The following is a 20,573-nucleotide window of genomic DNA, read 5'->3' on the forward strand; positions in this document are numbered from 1 at the left end:
ATCTGGATTAATCTAGATTAAAATGGCTCATTTGAATTCTGCTGAAGGCATTCAGAATATGTGTGCTGCCCAAATAATGACTAAAAGTCAGTCTTTGAGAACGGGTTTCTCAAGCCAGGTGGCGCATTAGACCAGGGGCCCATCTCCTGTTTCCAAAATGCATCACAAACAGCTTGAGAAACTGATAATCGGTGATGAAAATAAATGATGTTCAATAAGATGGACTTGTGTTTACTAACTGTTTATTCAGTTAAACATGAATTTTGAACTGTATAAGCTTAAAACTGCGATTTTTGATTACTTAAAGGCGAAAGAAATTAATTAAGACCTGTGGAGTATGCTTAAATTAGTGGCATTATTGAAGTAAACACCGCAATCAAACTATTAACGTCATGTAAGACTTTTCGCCATATTTTCCTGTCACTAAAGGACCGCATACAGTTAGAGCGTTGTAAATACTCACGCTCGCCTCCCTTACCATAGTAAGCATATGATATATATAACGTCAGTACGCAATAACCGATAATGATTATTACTGAACCAATACTGAATTGTCAGCGTCTGCATCGCGGTGCACCGAAGAAACAATTCATTTTGACATCCCTAGTAGAATGGCCATAAATGAGGTCGGTGTTGTGATCTTGTTCCTTTCGAGTGCACATGCACATTAACTCGGAAAATCAGACAAAATGCAGATTATGTTTGATTCGAATGTTTAGAAACGAAACTTATGAGACAGTTTTGGAGAATTTGATTTTAAGTTTAACCATACAGACAGAATACCCGAAAATGCTGCCATAAAGGCGTTTTAAAGATGGCCGCCGAACATTGCTATTTAATCAACATCAAATCAAATCAGGCCTTTATTTGTCACATACACTTTTGTATAGTAAAATTGAACCCCCCGACCATACACAAACATCACAATTTTCAGGGGAGACAGGTCATAGGAGGTAGCATTTAGAAGGGAAGTAAAATACATCTGGACAGTTAGGCAAAAAAAAAAAAACAGCTTGCCCTTGATTAGGGCAAAGTGAGAACAGGGAGAAAAACAGCCCAATCTTAGCATAAGCACACCGGCAAGACACAACATTGACACAGGGGATGGGAACAGGGGATATGGAAAACAATCCGATGAGTGAAGCCAACCAGTCCAGCGGCCATGGAGGCGCAAGTCACAGTCCCGCCCACACCCCTCGTAAAATTACAAAACACAAAAGAGCTATAATTATTTCTACATAGAACTACCAAAATGACCGCATGCATTTCAACTGTCTGCTATCTTTCCCCGTGACTTTAAATATGCATACCTCTGTTGCCTAGCATTGTCCTGCAATCAAAAACATAACTTTCTGTTGTCAAAAGCATAACTTTACTTCAGATTTGTTTTTCAAAACAGCATGTTCAGGGCTTGGAATAAGCTTTCTCTGCTTGAGAAAGTGAAACTAACTGTGAGTTGAGGACATTCACCTGTGTTCTAACATAGCCTAGCTATACATTTATGGGCTGCATTACCAAGAAAATTATAGTTTTCCTATATCCTATGTTATTAGAGTTCAACTTTTGGTCCCACTTTATATTAAAGTGTCCTTAACTACTATGTACTTACATCAAAAATAAATACAATGTACTTACTGTGTACATAAAGTATTTGAGAACACTTGTGGTGCTCTTGAGTTGGGATAGGGGTTGGGTTAGGGACAGGTTTGGTGGTATGGGTAGGTTTAAGGGTGGGTTAAGGTGTAGGGAATGGTCAGCAGTGTATTTACAAATGTAAATACAGAAGTTAATTATAGATCTAATTACATACAGGTATTTAATCAAGCATAAGTACACAATAAATACATGTATTTACACAATCAGTACATTGTAACAAACTATTAAATCCAAACTATTAATGTCATATTAGTTAAGGCCACTTAATATAAAGTGGGACCAAACTTTTAAATGAATAAAATCACTGAAAGTATAAAATTAGACAAAGTTGGTTTCAAACCACCCCGTCGAGGCCAGACTGTGCTATAATGACGCACTCCAGTCAGTCAGTCTCTTTTGGAAGAAAATGGCTGATGTAACAGTCTGGCTGAGGAATCTGCTGCTTTCACAAAGCTCTGCTTTTCCTGTAAACAACAACCCACCACACCCGTTCCCCCTCACAAAACACTGCAGCTAATGGGGGCCGCGCGGAGACATGTGTCCTGCTTGTGACACCGCAGGTGAATTATAGCAAAAACAGAAGAAAAAAAAGATGGTCTTCAGTATTCCTCCCATGACACATATCACTTCACGGCTAGCGTAATAAGACAGTGGAAAATCCAAGCAAGTGGCCTCTGCTCTCAATCTTAACACGCGTGGCATTACGTATTCAGAGCGAGGATAAAATGAAAAGAGCTCTGACAGAAAAAGAGAGAGACAGAGAAAGAACATGCCCAACCTGACAGATAAATGTTAACTGGGCTTGGCTGTTTCCCTTCACTGTGTGTGTGTGTGTGGATTAAAGCTGGAAGGTGATAAAGGAAATTAGACGCACTCTCCATTGGCCACGGTGCATCTCACGGCTGTATAGCGCGCAGCCCGGGAGAGTCGTTTATCAGTCCTTTAAGGCAAGCTCTTAACCTTGAACAACCAGATGGAAACAAATGAGCCGCCACATACTGGCAATCTCAAAGGAAGTTCCCCTCTTGTCCACCAGTTCCTACAGTCCAGGAGGCCCCGTCCAATTCACATTTTATTACTCAGGGCCCACCTCATCATTCGTTCACACTCCCCCTCTCTCTCTGTAGTCTATCTTTTAATTTTGCCCATTACTCTCCCGGACTCGCATTTGAGAATTGGTCTGGCCTTCTGCAGAAGCATCCGTCTCTGGTCTATCGCTCTGTTAGGACCCTATCAGATGTGTCAGTGGAAGCTGTGGGCTGCCGCTGTTGGCAGCTTTGTTCTCTGACACCACTGCAGTCCTCCACCCATTACTGAGACTCTCTCTCTCTCTTTCTTTCTCTCTCTTTCCTCTTGTGCTGAGCCCAGATAAGGTCTGCGGGGAGACTGTGGATCAGTACTAGCGCATTGTTTCTCTCTGTTCCGGACTCCAGATTTTTGGACTGGCAGGCCGTTCTAGCCTGTCGAGCTCTTAAAATTCTGGCCTTTTCAAATTCGACCTAAAAATCCTATTAGCAGTTCTGGCCCTTCAACCCTCGGAATTTAAAGCGAAAGCTAATTATATGAATGGTCTTATAACACTGCTCGCGTCAAACCCGTATGACTTCTTTCTTGTCTGGAATACAAATGCTGCAGAATGTCCTGGCTAGCGTGCGTGTTTAATAAAATGAATTGGGCTGTGGAGGTCCAAAACCACTAAACAGCGGCATAAAAGTTTCCTTAAAGCAATCGATGCATGTACTTTCAAATGGATGCTGATTTAGTGTTATTAAATGGGAAAGAAGTCAATCATATTTTATTAAACTTTTGGTTTAATAAAAGGGATAGTTCACCTAAAAATAAACATCATTTACTCAGCCCTTTACTTGTTCCAAACCAGTTTTTCTGTTCTGTTGAGCACAAAAGAATGTTGGAATTCTGTATCCATTGACATCCAGCAAAAACAAATACAATGGAAGTAAACGGTTACAGGTTTCCAACATTTTCAAAGTATCTTCTTCTGTGTTCAGGAGAACAGAACAAAAACAAAAAAAAAACTGGTTGGGAAATCAAGAGTAAATCATGACAAACCTTTAATTTTGGGTGAAAGATCTTTTTAAGAAGGGATGTTGTGTTTATAAAATTAGCTGTATTACCATACAGTATACACTCACCGGCCACTTTATTAGGTACAACCGTCCAACTGCTAGCTAACGCAAATTTCTAATCAGTCAATCACATGGTAGCAACTCAATGCATTAAGGCATGTAGACACGGTAAGGACCATTCAAACCAAGCGTGGTTGTTGGTGCTAGACGGGCTGGTCTAAGGGTTTCAGAAACTGCTGATCTAGTGGGATTTTCACACACGTCCATCTCTAGGATTTACAGAGAATGTTATGAAAAATGTAATATATCCAGTGAGTGGCAGTTTTGTGGGCGCAAATGTCTTGTCGATACCACAGGTCAGAGGAGAATGGCCAGACTGGTTTAAAGCTGATAGAAGGGCAACTCAATTAACTACTCAATTAATTAATTGATAGAAGGGTAATTCAAATAACCACTCATTACAACCAATATAGGCAGAAGAATATCTCTAAACGCATAACACGTCCATCCTTGAGGCAGATGCAGCAGAAGACCACACCGGGTGCTACTCCTGTCAGCTAAGAACAGGAAACTGAGGCACAGGCTCACCAAAATTGGACAATAGAAGATTGGGAAAAAGTTGCCTGCACACTTTGGGCACACGTTGGGACTATTAGTACCAACTGAGCATCATGTCAATGCCACAGCCTACCTGAGTATTGTTGCTGACCATGTCCATCCCCTTATGACCACAGTGTAATCATCGTCCGATGGTTACCTCCGGCAGGATAACACGACATGTCATAAAGCGTGAATGATCTCAGACTAGTTTTTAGAACATGACAATGAGTTCACTGTACTCAAATGGCCTTCACAGTCACCAGATCTCAATTCAATAAAGCATCATTGTGGAACGGGAGATTCGCATCATGGATGTGAGGCTGAAAAATCTGCAGCAAGTGTGTGATGCTATCCTGTCAATATAAACCAAAATCTCTGAGGAATATTTCCTGTACCTTGTTGAATCTATGCCTCGAAGGATTCAGGCAGCTCTGAAGGCAAAATGGCTCCAACCAGGTGCTACTAAGGTGTACGTAATAAAGTGGCCGGTGAGTGTTTACATTTATTAGAGGTGTAATAATACATTCATGTCCCTATTAAATGCAATTTCACTTTACTGAACTCACAACACAATACTATCACAACATTTTACGCCAAGCTACAGTACATATAAGACTTAAAAATTGTAAAAAATGTCACGTTGATTAAAAATATTGTCACTGAAACTCTATAAAACTCACTGTATTTCTCACAAACAAGCCACACACACCCACACACACAGAGAATTATTCATATATCTCAGTGGGGGCTCTCATAGACATGATGTTTCTACTGTACAGACTGTGCATTCTATCCCCAATGTATTCTAACTAAAATATTTCAATTCTGTATAATTTACAAGCATGTTTACGCACGGGAAACCTCAATTTAGGTCCCCATAGTGACATAATCCCAATTAGTTTGTGTGCAATCAGGTTTAAGTCCTCAGCAGGATATAATAACAAGTACATACACACATACAAACACACGCACAGACTTTCCCATTTCTCTCTGTCTCATCTCTCTAAATACTAATGTTCTTCATGATAGGCACAGAACATCTTAGACACTTTGAAAAGTAATACTACAGAAAGGAAATGCAATACGGTGATTTAAATGATCTTTGTGCCTTTCACTTTGAGGCGCAGATGCTCTCGAGATGATCAATGCAGTCAATCATAGTTCTAATCAAAAAGCGTGTCAGAATGACTTTTAAGGGAGTGAGAGTTCATCCGAAATCATCAAATGCTGTCTCCATTTACTCATGCTAATGTTGTCCTCACAAGACATGAACACATTTAGACATCATTGTTTACTACGGAAAAGTACATCATGATAAAATGATTTTTTTAATGGATTATGGCTATAAATGAGTTAAAGTGCAATATCATACTGCAGCGGTTCCCAACACGGGGGTCCCGGCCCACAAGGGGGCCTCAGGAGGTTTGAGCGGAGTCGCGTCATTTTTTTAAATTTCTTAGCAATGGACGATTAGGAGAATGATCATGTTGCCTTAGTTCATTTTATCCCCTAGCTAAGTGGTCCTCAACCATCTGTCTGTAACGCCAGGGAATGACACATACAACTGAAGGTAACATCCAATATGCAGGTTTATTCTTTGTCAGGCACGCAATGGTCAACACAGGTGTAAACAGGTATATGCAGGCAGTCCAGATTCGTAGTCAATATACGGGCAATAGGTCAAAAGGCAGGCAGCAGAATAGGAATACAAAGCTACGTAGAAACACGGGGAAACAAGACAAGGTAAACGCATTGTAAAGTCACTGATTGCAAACAAGACTCAGCAAACTGAATAGGTGAGTCTTAAATAGTGTGTACAATCAGTCTCTGACAATCCTCAGGTGGTGTGAGTAATCAGTCTAGATTAGGAAGCATGTGTGAGTGTGACCGGAGTGCATGTATGAAAATGTAGTCCAGAAATGGCAGATTTGTAGTCCATGAGTTGTTGTTAGTGCAAACCAGCGATCTTATGGGATATGATCGCTGGTAATCTTGACACTGTCTGTGGATCAATTGGGGCTGCACAAGAAATCATTAATTATTTCTGCTTTATTGTTTTTTGAGTCTGAACGATCTTTTATTTTGAAAAGTCTTTTATTTTGAAAAATGACCATGTTCTCTCGCTTATATCTCGATCACTTTAGCGCCCAAATTTAACCCAAAAGCAGCAAAATGAGTGGAAAACAAACATCTTTGGAAAGCTTCTTTGCCAAGGGGAAAAGGCCAAGTGATTTCCCAGAGATGGGTTGCGGCCGGAATGGCATCCGCTGCGTAAAAACGTGCTGGATAAGCAGCGAACGCACCGCAAGTCATGTGACAAGAATTGACCGATCAGCTTCAGCTTGTATGAAATATTCACATTTCGGTAATATTAGTTTTCTCAAACACAGAACACACCAACACTGCAGTGCTTTGTACTTTTCTCCACTTATAAAACTTGTATCAGAGCGACAGCAATGCTTTTTCAGCTTGTCATCCTCTATGAAAACAGTTAATGGTCGCCTCCCTGCTGAAAAAAACAGCTTAAACCAGCCTAGGCTGGTTGGCTGGTTTTAGCTGGTCGACCAGGCTGGTTTTAGAGGGGTTTTAGCCATTTCCAGGCTGGTTTCCAGCCATTTCCAGCCTGGTCTTAGCTGGTCAGGCTGGGAGATGACCAGCTAAAACCAGCTTGACCAGCTTAGCCCGGCTGGGAGCCCAGCCAAAACCAGCTATGTCCAGCTTAAACCAGGCTGGTCAAGCTGGTTTTAGCTGGATTTAGCTGGTCATTTTCCGTACGTATAACGTACGTTATATTCTATACTGTACATTATTTCTGTTAAGTGACAAGACTTTTGTCTAAGAAAGTCAGACCTTATGTCCTAATTAAATAATTTAAAATCAAGGCATGATCATATTTTATTTTGGTCAAATAAGCGTAATCTAGAGGCCTTTGCCTTTCATATTTGCCACTTCTGATACCAAATGATCAACTAGAAGTCAAGTTATTGTTAGTTGTTCCTAAATCTTGGATTGGCCACAAGACTTTTGTCAGGTAAAGTACTGTCATCATGACAAAGGACACAAATAATTTAATGTTATTATGTGAAATTATTTAAATGTGTTGAAAATAATCTCTGTTAAACAGCACTTGGGAAATATTTGAAACGGAACAAGGAGTGCTAAAATTTTGCCTTTTAAAATATTTATGTTTGATATAAAAATTCAAGCAGTATTAAAGCCATTAAATTTACTCTATTTTGATGAATTATTTTAGATGTTAAGAAAATCCTAACAAGAAAAACAAAGTGCAATTAAAACCTTAAGGTAAAGTTTTATATTCGCACATTCGTTATGTGACATGCTCCCTATATTTCACCATGGCACTTGGACTATTTGGTCTGAAATCACATGTAAGTATGACTTACAAAATAACATTAGGACTATTTATTTGACTATGAACAACGTTGTACATTTGATAGTCAATTTTAAATTGCCAAATAATTATTTTCTTAAATGATATTATTAAGCAGGCGAGGCAGTGGCGAAGTAGGTAGTGCTGTCGCCTCACAGCAAGAAGGTCGCTGGTTCGAACCTCAGCTCAGTTGGCGTTTCTGTGTGGAGTTTGCATGTTCTCCCTGCCTTCGCGTAGGTTTCCTCCGGGTGCTCCGGTTTCCCCCACAGTCCAAAGACATGCGGTACAGGTGAATTGGGTAGGCTAAATTGTCCGTAGTGTATGAGTGTGTGTGGATGTTTCCCAGAGATGGGTTGCGGCTAGAAGGGCATTCGCTGCATAAAAACTTGCTGGATAAGTTGGCGGTTCATTCTGCTGTGGCGACCCCAGATTAATAAAGGGACTAAGTCGACAAGAAAATGAATGAATGATATTATTAAGCAGAAAGTCTAAATGTGCGACTATAAAACCAACTTTACCTCAATGAAGACATTAGCACTCCCAAAGACTACATAAAACAAGCATAATAAACCCGCCCTGACCTGCACATAACCTTTGCATCACTTCCATACAGATTTTATAATCCATATTGTGGCATCTGCCAGCGAACACTCAAAAGCTTTAAACAGAATCCGCTTTGCTCAGATTTTAAGAAGCCAAACACTTACCCTGGCACTGAGTGTCCTTCTTGGCCGGCTCAAATCCCGGCATGCAGGTGCAGGCTCCCACTGGAACCATCCATTCGCCATCTCCGTTACAGTACAGCTTTAGAGGGACAGATTCCTCGGCGGCGTTTGGCACACAAGCTCCGGCAGCGATGACCAGAGAGGTGGCCTCGGCGCCAGTGGCCGTCTCTGGGAAGACAGCGAAGTTGGCAATGGAGGTGGAGCACTTTTTAAAGAAGACCCGGGCTGAGATCAGAGACATGCAGGCGCCCAGGTCCTGGAAGGCCAGGTAGAAACCAGCTTTGGAAAGAGGGCCGAAGCTCCGTACTTTGGTGTTGACGATTCCTGACTCCAGCAACGAGAAGCTTTCATCTGGGGCAATGGTGTCCACCTGAGATAATACAGAAAGTATGGATGCTCATGAATATAAGACTGGGAACATTATTCACTGTGGATGCACCTCATTTCTCATGACAAATTCTGTCATCATTTACTAGGTATGGGATGACAACTGCTTCGGAAAAGACGTCAAACGTTTTCAGTTATGCTGTGTTTTTACAACTATTTAATGTAATTTTTAGGGCAATAATATTTTATGGTGTTGGGGCAAATTCTTCAGCAGAATAGCACTTCTTCTCATACTAAAGCCTCCATATCAAAACAATAAAGGTCAAGGTGCTGCAGTATTGGCCACCCCAGTTACCAGACATGAACATTATTGAGCATGTCTGGGGTAAGATGAAGGAGGATGCATTGAAGATGAACCCAAAGTTCATTCTGTTATACCGTGTGTTTACAACTATTAAATGTAGTTTTTTTAGGGCAGCAGTACAGAAAAGGACCATCCACATCAAAACCAAATGGTCAGCTCACGATTTAGAAAACAAAATATAAAACAAATCACTTACAAACCAACATCCAAGACTGCTCTGAACCTGAACAGTCCAGTGGCTTACTTTATATCAAACGAAATGAAAAATATCCAAACATGCCTTTTCAATTTGTAAAGAAATCTGTGTTTACGAAACTAATGAAGTCAATGATTTATTTGAATTATTTAGCCTTACACGTTCCAAAATATTTCTTAAAATTAAGAATATTGTGTTCAATGGGGAAAAAAGTTGTTAGTTTTCATTAGAATCATTGGTTATCATACCATCAGAATCTTAACCATTTACTCATGCAAGTCATTCAGAAATTTTGGACACATTAAAATAAAAAAAGTCTATCTATTAAAAAAATAAAAATAAAAAAAGATTATCTATTACTTGAAGATCACGCAGAAGTCACTTTCAAAGCAAAGTTTTATACTCTCAAGAGTGCCTGCTTCAAAATATATATAGATATAGAGATGGGCTCTTCTGAGTAGAACACAGTGCCCAGTGGACACCTAGATGTCAAAATGATATCAAGTTGTCATCAAAAAACATGTCAAAAACTACATTAAAAACCCATCAAAATGTCGACCGATGTGATGACAAAACCTTGAAGTCCATTTGACATCAACAGATTGATGCCCTTTTGGCCATAAAAATAACTAAAACTATTATAAATAGGCACAGCGATTGGCAGCATACCAAACCAGCTGACTATCTGGTCCAACCACTGTCATTCTTCTATTAGACAAGGTACATGTAAACATGGCATACAGCTCAAGTAAGTACGCCATACCTGTCAACACTCCCGTCCTGGGAGTCTCCTGTATTTCAGTCCCATCTCCCCTTTTGTTCTGTCTCCCGGAAAACTCCTAAAATTCCACTGCTACTCCCCTCTCTGTCCTCAGCTTTTTGGTATAGTCCCCGGATTACTGACCTTGGTAGTACTGACCAGGGATCCCAGTCTTCAGTTTGCGACCCCTTACCCCTTATATATTCCTGCCAACACTCCCGTTTTTCCTGGGAGTCTCCCGTAATTTAGTCCCATCTCCCATTTTGTTCTGTCTCCTGGAAAACTCCTAAAAATCCACCCCTACTTCCCTCTCTGTCCTCAGCTTTTTGGTACAGTCCCCGGATTGCCAACCTTGGTAGTACTGACCAGGGATCCCAGACTTCAGTTTGCGACCCCTTACCCCTTATATATTCCTACCAACACTCCTGTTTTTCCTGGGAGTCTCCCGTATTTCAGTCACAACTCCCGTTTTGTTCTGTCTCCCGAAAAACTCCAGAAATTTCACCCCTAATCCCCTCTCTGTCCTCAGCTTTTTGGTACAGTCCCGGGAATGCCGACCTTGGTTGTACTGACCAAGGATCCCAGTCTTCAGTTTGCATCCCCTTACCCCTTATATATTCCTGCCAACACTCCCTTTTTTCCTGGGAGTCTCCAGTATTTCAGTCCCAACTCCTGTTTTGTTCTGTCTCCCGAAAAACTCCTGAAATTTCACCCCTAATCCCCTCTCTGTCCTCAGCTTTTTGGTACAGTCCCCAGATTGCTGACGTTGGTAGTACTGACCAGGGATCCCAGTCAACAGTTTGCGTCCCCTTACCCCTTATATATTCCTGCCAACACTCCCGTTTTTACTGGAAGTCTCCTGTATTTCTGTCCCATCTCCTGTTTTGTTCTGTCTCCCGGAAAACTAAAATTTCACCCTTACTCTCCTCTCTGTCCTCAGCTTTTTGGTACAGTCCCCGGATTGCTGACCTTGGTAGCATAGATATATACACTAGATATCGCATAGGGGCCCTGAGCATGCGTCAATAGCGCCGCCACATTGGTACAGTGCTCCCAGGACAAATGCCATTCAACCGCACTAGACAAGACAGTGTTATTACGTGAAGATGCTGGACTTTAGCGCTGTCTATGGGTGTAGTAACGAGCAAACAAAGAAATCAAAGCACAAAGGCAGAACATTTCATAGGTAATATTACGTTTTTTTCTGGTTTTGTATGTTCTGAACTTTTGTGCTAATCAGGTAACGTTATTGATGATAACAGTCACTTACTGCATTCACCATAAGACAAAGAAGCTCCAACTCGCACTAAACACTTGGCTTATGCTAGTTTTGTTGAATAAAATCAGCAAACAATGCAAAAGAAATATAACAACGTGATACTGCGCTGCCAGAAACTTGTATTATTGTCGGCTAACGTTAGTGAAAGAGTCGTTCATAACGGGGGATTCATTCACAAACGAATCGCTCCCTCCATCAGTATGAGCAGTGAAAGCAGGATAGGAGGTGTGGTTCAGGACATGATTAGATCAAATTTAACAGGGAGGGTGAATAGTAAATTTCTGGACACACAAACACAAGCTTTTTGTCAGGAATGCCCGTGCGGTCACTGATCAATCAATGTAGAAAAGTGATGTAAAATTATAATTTTCGTAATTAGAAAAAAAAATTACATACTAACATCCAGGAAAACTCCTGATCATAGATATATGTGTATATCTCTGGCTTTGGATGGCCACAGTCCTCCACTGTACATTGGTCCCGCATTCATTTCAAAGGAGCGCTACCCTGTAGCAAGATGGCGGCGCTATTGACGCATTCCGTCCAATAGACAACAATAGGCCAGGCGACATCTAGTGTATATATCTATGACCTTGGTAGTACTGACCAGGGATCCCCCCCCCCTTCTCCCTGAAGTAAATGATGACAGGACTTCTTTCTTTAAAACCATACAGCCATTAAGCAAAATATTGTAAAATTATGCCATTACGCAAAGTGATATAAGTTTCATAAGAGTATAAAAAAGTAACATAAGAGTAAGTAGTCTAAAAGATGACATAATTTTAATTTTCCCTTTAAAAAATGCCTCCACTTAGCAAAGCATTTTAAAATTGTATCGTTATCCAAAGAGATATGTTTGTGACAACAAAAGAGTATGACAGAATTTTCCTTCTCTCTTTAAAATTAAACCTCCATTCAGCAAAACGTTGTAAAAATGTATCATTATGCAAAGTCTTAAACTAAAACAAGTGATTATTGTGGCTGACCTTTACATAAGGATTCTCCCTCCACGGTGGGCTGCTTGCCGTGGCCATGTCTCCGTCTGATTCATAGTAGAACAGATTAAAGGTCTCTTTACAGGAACCGGGGATGTTGGGAATACTGCCACAGTCCCGCACAGAGAACTTGAGCTCCACGTAGACTCGGAGGACTCCTCGACGGGGAATGAAGTCTGTACGGAGCCAGTTGTTCTGATTGGGCTCCAGCACGTTACAGACCTGGTAAGTCCTGATGGGGCTCAAGTGGTCATCATATCCGCTCACTTCCTCCCACTGAGAAGGACATAAAATACTGTCACTGATTGCGCGATCAACTTTCCTGGAATTAAATGTCCAATTGAAAAATGGCAGCAGATTCTATTAGACCTCTGGAATGGTGTAACGAGAGTGTGGTTTATCATAAGGTTCTACCGCAGCACTTCTTTCAGATAAAACTAGCACAAGTGAAGCCAAGTAAAACATGTGACCTTCATCACATTTAGTTTATAGAAATCTTTCTTGTGTATAGTTTCAATTGAATGTGACATGGTGTAAGCAGGTGGAATGTAATAAAGCCAGACATAAAGTTTAAAGGGAATAGTTCACATAAAAAAAAAAATAGAATAATTTATTTATGCACCCTTTGCTTGTTCAAAACCTATTTGAGTTTCTTTCCTCTGAAAAAAAAAAGAAAAATGCTGGCAGCTTGCACACATTGACTACTATATAATTTTTTTGTTCCTACTATTAAACTCAGTGGGTGCCAGCAACCAGAGCTCTTCAAAACAGGGCTGCTCGATTATGGGAAAAATCATAATCATTATCATTCATTTATTTTCTTTTTGACTTAGTCCTTTTATTAATCTGGGGTCAACACAGCGGAATGAACCGCCAACTTATCCAGCATATGTTTTATGCAGGGGATGCCCTTCCAGCTGCAACCCATCACTGGGAAACACCCATACACACTTATTCACACACATACACTATGGATAATTTAGCCTACCGAATTCACCTATAGCACATGTCTTTGGACAAGAGCACCCAGAGAAAACCCACGCAAACACTGGGAGAACATGCAAACTCCACACCGAAACGCCAACTGACTCAGCAGGAGCTTGAACCAGCGACCTTCTTGCTGTGAGGCGATTGTGCTACCCACTGCGCCACCTTGCTGCCATAACCATGATTATTTTAGTCATAGTTGTAGCCACGGTTATCTTAAGCAATTATCAGTGGGTTATATGTGTAGAAAGTTTTGGAGAACAGATCTATAAACTATATGCAGTTGAAGTCAGAATTATTAGCCCCCTTTGAATTTTTTTTCTTTTAAAAATATTTTCCAAATGATGTTTAACAGAGCAAAAAAAAATTTCACAGTATGTCTGATAATGTTTTTTTCTTCTGGAGAAAGTCTTATTTGTTTCATTTCGGCTAGAATAAAAGAAGTTTTATTTTTTTTTTATGAACCATTTTTAGATCAAAATTATTAGCCTTTTTAAGCTATATTTTTTTCGATAGTCTACAGAACAAACCATCGTTATATAATTACTTGCCTATTACCCTAACCTATATATATATATATATATATATATATATATATATATATATATATATATATATATATATATATATACATACACACAACAGTTCTGTCTGGTTCTTGAATCTGATTGGCTAATAGCCGTGAGATATTTAGGTAATATCAGCATACATACAGCTTCTTTACCCATGTATAATGTATCACTCCGCTTGCAAAGATTTCAAAGCAAGCTATTTAAAGATACAAAATTTCAAACCGTCTCAGCGAATCCGTTTAGCAAAACAGACATTGCAAATGATACATTTTTCGTGAACGTATCCTTCGATATTAGCTATGAAAGCCCATCAGATGAAGAAGATGAAAAGCCGACATCAATGGAGCAAACTGCAAGAAGTGTAGCTGTTTCATCAGCAGATTTGGACTATTTAGAAAAAAATCGGCATGACTACAACACTGTGCGGCAAACTGTACAGGCCGTAAATTGTTTAAAGACATGGTTGGCTGAAAAAGAGCTCAATATCAACCTCAAACATATTGAGTTATGAAGTAACTCGGCACTTCTTCTTAGATCTAAAGTGTCGTTAGAATTTTTAAAAGATGCTTGCTCAGCTGTTTAACCCTTTCAGGCTCAAATTAAATTTTGGAAACAGGCAAAGTCTATGCTTTTAACTGTTGCAAATCAGCAACGCCTGCCTTGAGAGGGTTAACTGACAGCTTATGATTTGAATCCAACGCAGAAGAAAGTAGTTCCTCATTCAAAAGGGTTTTTGAGACTCTCCATGTTTGATTTTGTTTTTAAATACACAATTGTGCAGTTAAACTGTTGTATAAATGCAATATCACACTCGTAGCAATGTGATATGGCTGTATATCGGCACTGATGGGGCCACTAAGGCACTCAGCCGCCGATATACATGCTACTCGTGTGATATTGCTCATATATATATATATATATATATATTAGGGATGTAACGGTATTGTAAATACCGTCATACCGCAATATTATTTTTTTTCGATATTACCGAAGTCGCATGACTCGGTAAAACTATAGGTCTTCTGAGAAAATTTGCTCAGGCGAATGAAGCGAACGGGATGTAGCGAAAACTACAATTGCCATCAGCCCATGCTTGACCATCATCCCTTGCGGTCTGTTGTCGCTACAGATCCAGTAATGCGGAAATGGAGTGTGCTGCTAGAAGCGGGGATGAAAAGAGCTGGAAAACTCTTTAAGCAGGTCGCACACCAGAAGCGGCGCTCGGCGGCGCGCAGCGCCACGCAGCGCCATGTATTTTAGAATTCTAATCATAGGTTTCTATCAGGATACACACACCGGCGCCGCAAGTCGGCGGCTGTCGGCGGCGCCCGGTGACGGCTCAGGACGCAGTTCATTTTTCAGCCGCGCCACAGAGCGCCATCTGATTAGTTTCATGTTAAATATCATTCGAATGTGCGCGTCTGGTGTGCGATACTTTAAACTGTCATGTACGCGCCGTGTCGCGGCGCCGAGCGGCGCTTCTGGTGTGCGACCTGCTTAAGTTCAGACTCCGCAAGTTTGATCAAGGCTGCAGTCTCTTCTTCTCAGTTTGATATGGAAAAGCAGATTATACCGAGGACACGGGTAAATCTTCAAAGGGAACAGTGTACTTTAACTTCATTCACATCACCCTGGCTTCGTTGTTTCACTTTCTCAACAATAAAATGTAAACATGATTTAAGGAACTGCCTATTTTCATTTTAATATTAGCAACTTAGACAGCAGACATGTTGAGGCGTCGTGCTGCATAAGATGAGCGTCAATTTCACTGTGTGGATATTTATAACAAAACGGAGCCGATAAAAACACTGCCTCCTTTCAATTTCAGTGAAAATACGAAACACAGCCTCTCTTTTGCTGAGTATCAGTTTTAAGAATCGATAATGGCCATTTTAAAAGTATAACATACAATAAGTTTATACATTATAGGAAATGAAGGCAAGCGATCAGTCAGTATACAGAATTGGTTACATTAATCATTAACTTATCTTTGCGCTCAGCCAAAACACGTTACCTGAGAACAAGTAATAGATTCCAATGCCCAAAGTCAGGGAATATGTCGTTAGATAAAGACAACAAGATAAATGAAATATCCCGTTTAATAAATATAGTGAGATTAGATCCAGCGGGAGATGCTTGATGAGAAGTCCGACTAGCAGAGCTCTCATCTGTGTAGATGGGCTGAGTGTGATTAAATGTTGAATGTGATGAGTTTTCAACAATACTAAATTGAAACTTTATTTTTTTACATGGTTTAATAATTTTTTGTTATTAAAATTGAAGTTCCTGTTTCAAAAGCTTACAGATAGATGGCTAATTTGTATGTCATTGACACTTTTGGCACTTTTTTGGAGTATTTTCATAAGTTTTGTTTTTTCCTGTAAATGATTCAATAAATAACGTACCGTGACATTCATACCGAGGTATTACCGTACCGTGAAATTCTGATACCGTTACATCCCTAATATATATATATATATATATATATATATATATATATATATATATATATATATATATATATATATATATATTAGTGGTGGGCCGTTATTGGCGTTAACGTGTTGACTCTTATCGCGCAATAAAAAATATCGCCGTTAATCTATTGTCAAAGTTGGGTTGGGAGCTGGATCTTCTTCTACGCAAGCTATGTTGACTTTTGCCTTGATATTATAGCACGGATGAATACCTGACCGGTGAGCTGTCTGACAAAAAAGTGCCCTTCCTTGAATACCCATCAATGAATGAAACAAATACATTTTCAAGTGAAACTGAGCTTTGCAGTAGAACAAACGCGTACTGCTGGAAAGAGGATGGGATATGATGCAATAATCATTTAATCTTGATAGCTACGTTTTAAAATTATGAATGATGTTTTTGTCATAATTGTTGGAGGTCAAAATCGAAACTGAATAGCAGCCCTACTTCAAAATATCTCCTTATGTGGTCAGCAATTATATGAGAAACAATAAATTAGGTAATTGTCATTTTTGGGTGAGCTATCCCTTTAAAACTGCGGTATTTCTTTTTTGTAAATAACACAACACACCATGTATTTTATGATCCAGCACATCTTCCAAACCTTGTGTTTGTTTTATCCTGAATCACTGTAGAGAGTCTATAAAAGTGTTTATATTCTGAGTTTTTAAGATGTGTGGAGTCGATCCCTGCTGCGAAGTCGCCCGGTACCTGTGTGACTCATCATATCCATACCCACTGAGAACTACAATGTTCTTCTGCAAGAAACATGCCGTTTTATTTATTTATTAACTGCTAGACTGCCACTAGCTATACTGGTTGCCTGAAGTTTGTCCCAATCAGCTGTGGCCTTGACAGGACTGTCAATCGCTTGATTTTAATTTATGTAATGCTGCGCTAAGCAAGTCTCACCCACAGTGAAATTTAATCAGTGCACAATCTTTTTGAGTATTATTGTAAGGAACAATGAATAATGTTTAATATTATTAATATTATTATTGTTATTATTATTATTATTATTACTAATTGGGAGATTTCACCCTAAAAAACCTATTTGAGGGTCTTTCTTTTGTTGAACACAAAAGATGAAATTGTAAATGTTGGTAGCTGGAACCCATTGACTTCCATATTATGTTCCTTCTACTATGGAGCTCAATAAGTGTTCAATGAATGACCAGCATTCTTCAAAATAGCTTCTTTTGTATTAAACTGAAAAAAAAAGCAATTATGGAAATTATTTTAAACCATTGTAAGTTTCTTTATTTTCTTTAATACAAAAGAAGATATTGTGAAGAATGTTGGTAGCTGGAACTCATTGACTTCCATAGTATTTTTCTTATCCTATTACGGAAGTCAATGAGTTCCAGCAATCAGCATTCTTCAAAATATCTTCTTTTGTGTTCAACAGAAGAAAGGGACTCAAAAAGGTTTAAAAACCACATGAGGGATAGTAAATGAGGTAAATTTCAGTTTTAGATGAATTATCTGTTTAATCAATTAATAAATACAAAAATAGAAGCGTTTCATACCATGACTATAGTGATTTTTAATGACTAATATTATTAATTTAATAATTAAATAGTTATTACCAATTTAAATAACTAATATTAATATTTTAGGTCATAAAATGCTGTGTTGGAAAGAAAACATTGTACTACTACTCCTATTATTATTATTAATATATTTTATACTGTTTCTTTGAAAATATTACAATAATAATTGCTTTTACGTAAAAATTTTACCTTGAATAGAATTAGAAACAGAAAAAAAAAATCATATTAGCCATATTAAGGAAAGATTCAAGCTGTTATGTCAATTATCTATTCAACCATGGCTTTTGTAATAACTAAATATTCTTGATTTTAAAATAAATATTAAAATGTATACACATACACACACACACAGACACGTATGTTCAAGGTTTTAGGAAAGCTTTTTTTTTGTAATGATACAAATTGAGTATTTGCATTTGCTGCTCATTTTTACATTACATTTCTGTCCCGTTTTCAAAGTAAGTATGGACCAACAAATAGAGTCTGGAAATTCGTAATCAGACGAACCCTAAATATCGCTGATTGTTACTCCGATGACAGCTTTAAGTCGAGCCCCGAAGCAGCACTAAATGGAAGCAGGAATAATGAACGACTCAAATGCTCAATTAAATTCATGTCGGTGGTTAGGGTAAATAGAAATGCTTTCTCAAAGGTGACATTTGGGTTCCCTGAACTTCTCACAACACAATTAAGAGGCATCGCAGCGAGAGGTAGCATGTGTTTATCTCCAGGTGTGAAGGAACACATTACTTATGATGATGCATGGCTTTTGAGATGCCAGACATCGAGCACCAGCCTGCGGAATAGGGCTGAGCTGCTTAAGATTGTTTCCATGGCAACCCATCATTTCCATTGACTGACTTCGCATGCACATTCCAAAGACAAATCATAGTACGGGAGCAAGTGGATTTGGATGGTGTGTGTGTGAGGCTTAAGGTCAGAGTCGCTGGTTAATTTCTTCACCAGTCACATGTGTAAAATAAACTGCTGCTCTGAGTCTTGAGAGTCTTTCTCCTTTTATTTGTCTTGCTCATTAAAGGGATAGTTCAGCCCGATTGCAGAAGGAAATGTACCTATTTTTACATATTGTCAGAAATGTGGCTAATTCATACAAATAAACTCGTAAACGTACGGTTTTTAAAAGAAGGTGTGCCCCTAAACCCCACCCCTAAATTTACCTCTCATTGGGGGATCTCAAATCGTATACAATTTATGAATGAAGCCCAGTTTACACTAATACGTTTTAGTTTTAAAACTGTATTTTAGAACTGAAACGATTTACGTCCACAATGGCGTTTTACCTAATGTTTCTGAAAAGATCTTCGTCCACACTATACTGCTGAAAACGTACCTTGTGACCACACACACACACTCTGGCATGCACTGAAGCGTATGCGGACGTATGATCTCCAGGCAGTCAGCAGGTGCTTTGAGCACACCTCCCCAGGTGAGAGCAGTGCACGTCGGACAGTTCATCAAGGATTTACCGCTGGATGTTATCTCACTATAGTTGTTAAATGTGATATTTAATTAATCTGGTCTCTATCTAACGACTCTTCGGCCTTTTGAATTGAATACTTGTTCTTAGGTAACATATTTTGGCTGAGCGCAAAGAAAAGTTAATATATTCATTTAACCATGTACATTAATTCTGCACAACTGATTGCTTGCCTTTATTTCCTATATTGTATAAACTTTATGTACGTTATACTTTGGCCATTATTGATTATTAAACTCATGTTCTTCAAAAGAGACAGGGTATGCTTCATATTTTCCGAAGAAAATGAATGGAGGTAGGTTACGTTATAGGTTTCATTTTGTTATGAATAAGCATACAGTGAAGATGACGGTCATACACATGTGTAGCTACATGATGTTTAACATTTTTGGTGTTTGTTAAGTGGTTACAGTTCTTCTCAGTCGCTTTGATACATTTCTTAGATCAAAATTGAAAATTTCAAAACACTAAGTGCATTTCTAAAGACAGCACGAACAAATAGCTAAACACCATGGATTACCTGCAAAATCCAGTCTCTTCCTCAAAATCCTTTATTCATCTCAATTAATGTCAATGAGTGCCTCAGTCAGGCCCGTGCAGAGACTGTCCAAAGGGCATGTGCAGGATAAATTTTTTGAAGAGCAGGGGGGGGGGGGATGTTGATGTTGTTGAAGAGCGGTGTTGTCGTGTGCGTTCTGATCAGTGGTGTTGTCACGCGCGAACTGTAAAGCGGAGGGGGGGGGGGGGTTGTTGTTGTTTTTGTCATGCGCGTACTGAAGAGCGGTGTTGTGATCTGCGGTGTTGTCGCGCGTGTACTGTAAAGCAAGGGGGGGTGTTGGGGGATGCGCGCGTACTCAAGAGAGGTGTTCTCGCGCTACTGAAGGGCGGTAGGGGGAATGTGGGTTCGTCGCGGGGGCACTTTTGATCATTTTGGAAGGGCACTTTCTCTCCAAGACTAAAAAGGGCATGTGCACTGCACAGGTTCAGCCCTATGTGTGCACGTGCCTGGTCTCAGTGTCAACACAATCACATGTGCTTGGGCTCTAATTTTACTATCTAGGCGCAAATCCACAAATCCAAATCCACTTTTGCAATTTTATGGACA

At 39.4% G+C, this 20,573-nt stretch overlaps 1 protein-coding gene across 5 annotated transcripts in view; it reads right to left on the reverse strand.

The window, feature by feature from the left end:
* ephb3a (eph receptor B3a) overlaps nt 1-20,573 on the reverse strand; it is a 109,973-nt gene that overhangs the window by 75,287 nt on the left and 14,113 nt on the right. For all 5 annotated transcript variants that reach the window (XR_012384973.1, XR_012384962.1, XM_068222928.2 and 2 more), the window contains exons 3-4: nt 12,372-12,656; nt 8,442-8,829 (exon numbers count right to left, since the gene is read on the reverse strand). Coding sequence is in view for 3 of the 5 variants with exons in the window: in XM_068222928.2 (XP_068079029.1) it covers nt 8,442-8,829; nt 12,372-12,656 (673 nt within the window). In the remaining 2 variants the exon portion in view is untranslated. The remainder of the gene's footprint in view (nt 1-8,441; nt 8,830-12,371; nt 12,657-20,573) is intronic.

This window comes from Danio rerio, chromosome 2 (genome assembly GCF_049306965.1).
Source record: "Danio rerio strain Tuebingen ecotype United States chromosome 2, GRCz12tu, whole genome shotgun sequence".
Taxonomy (NCBI): Eukaryota; Metazoa; Chordata; class Actinopteri; order Cypriniformes; family Danionidae; genus Danio; species Danio rerio.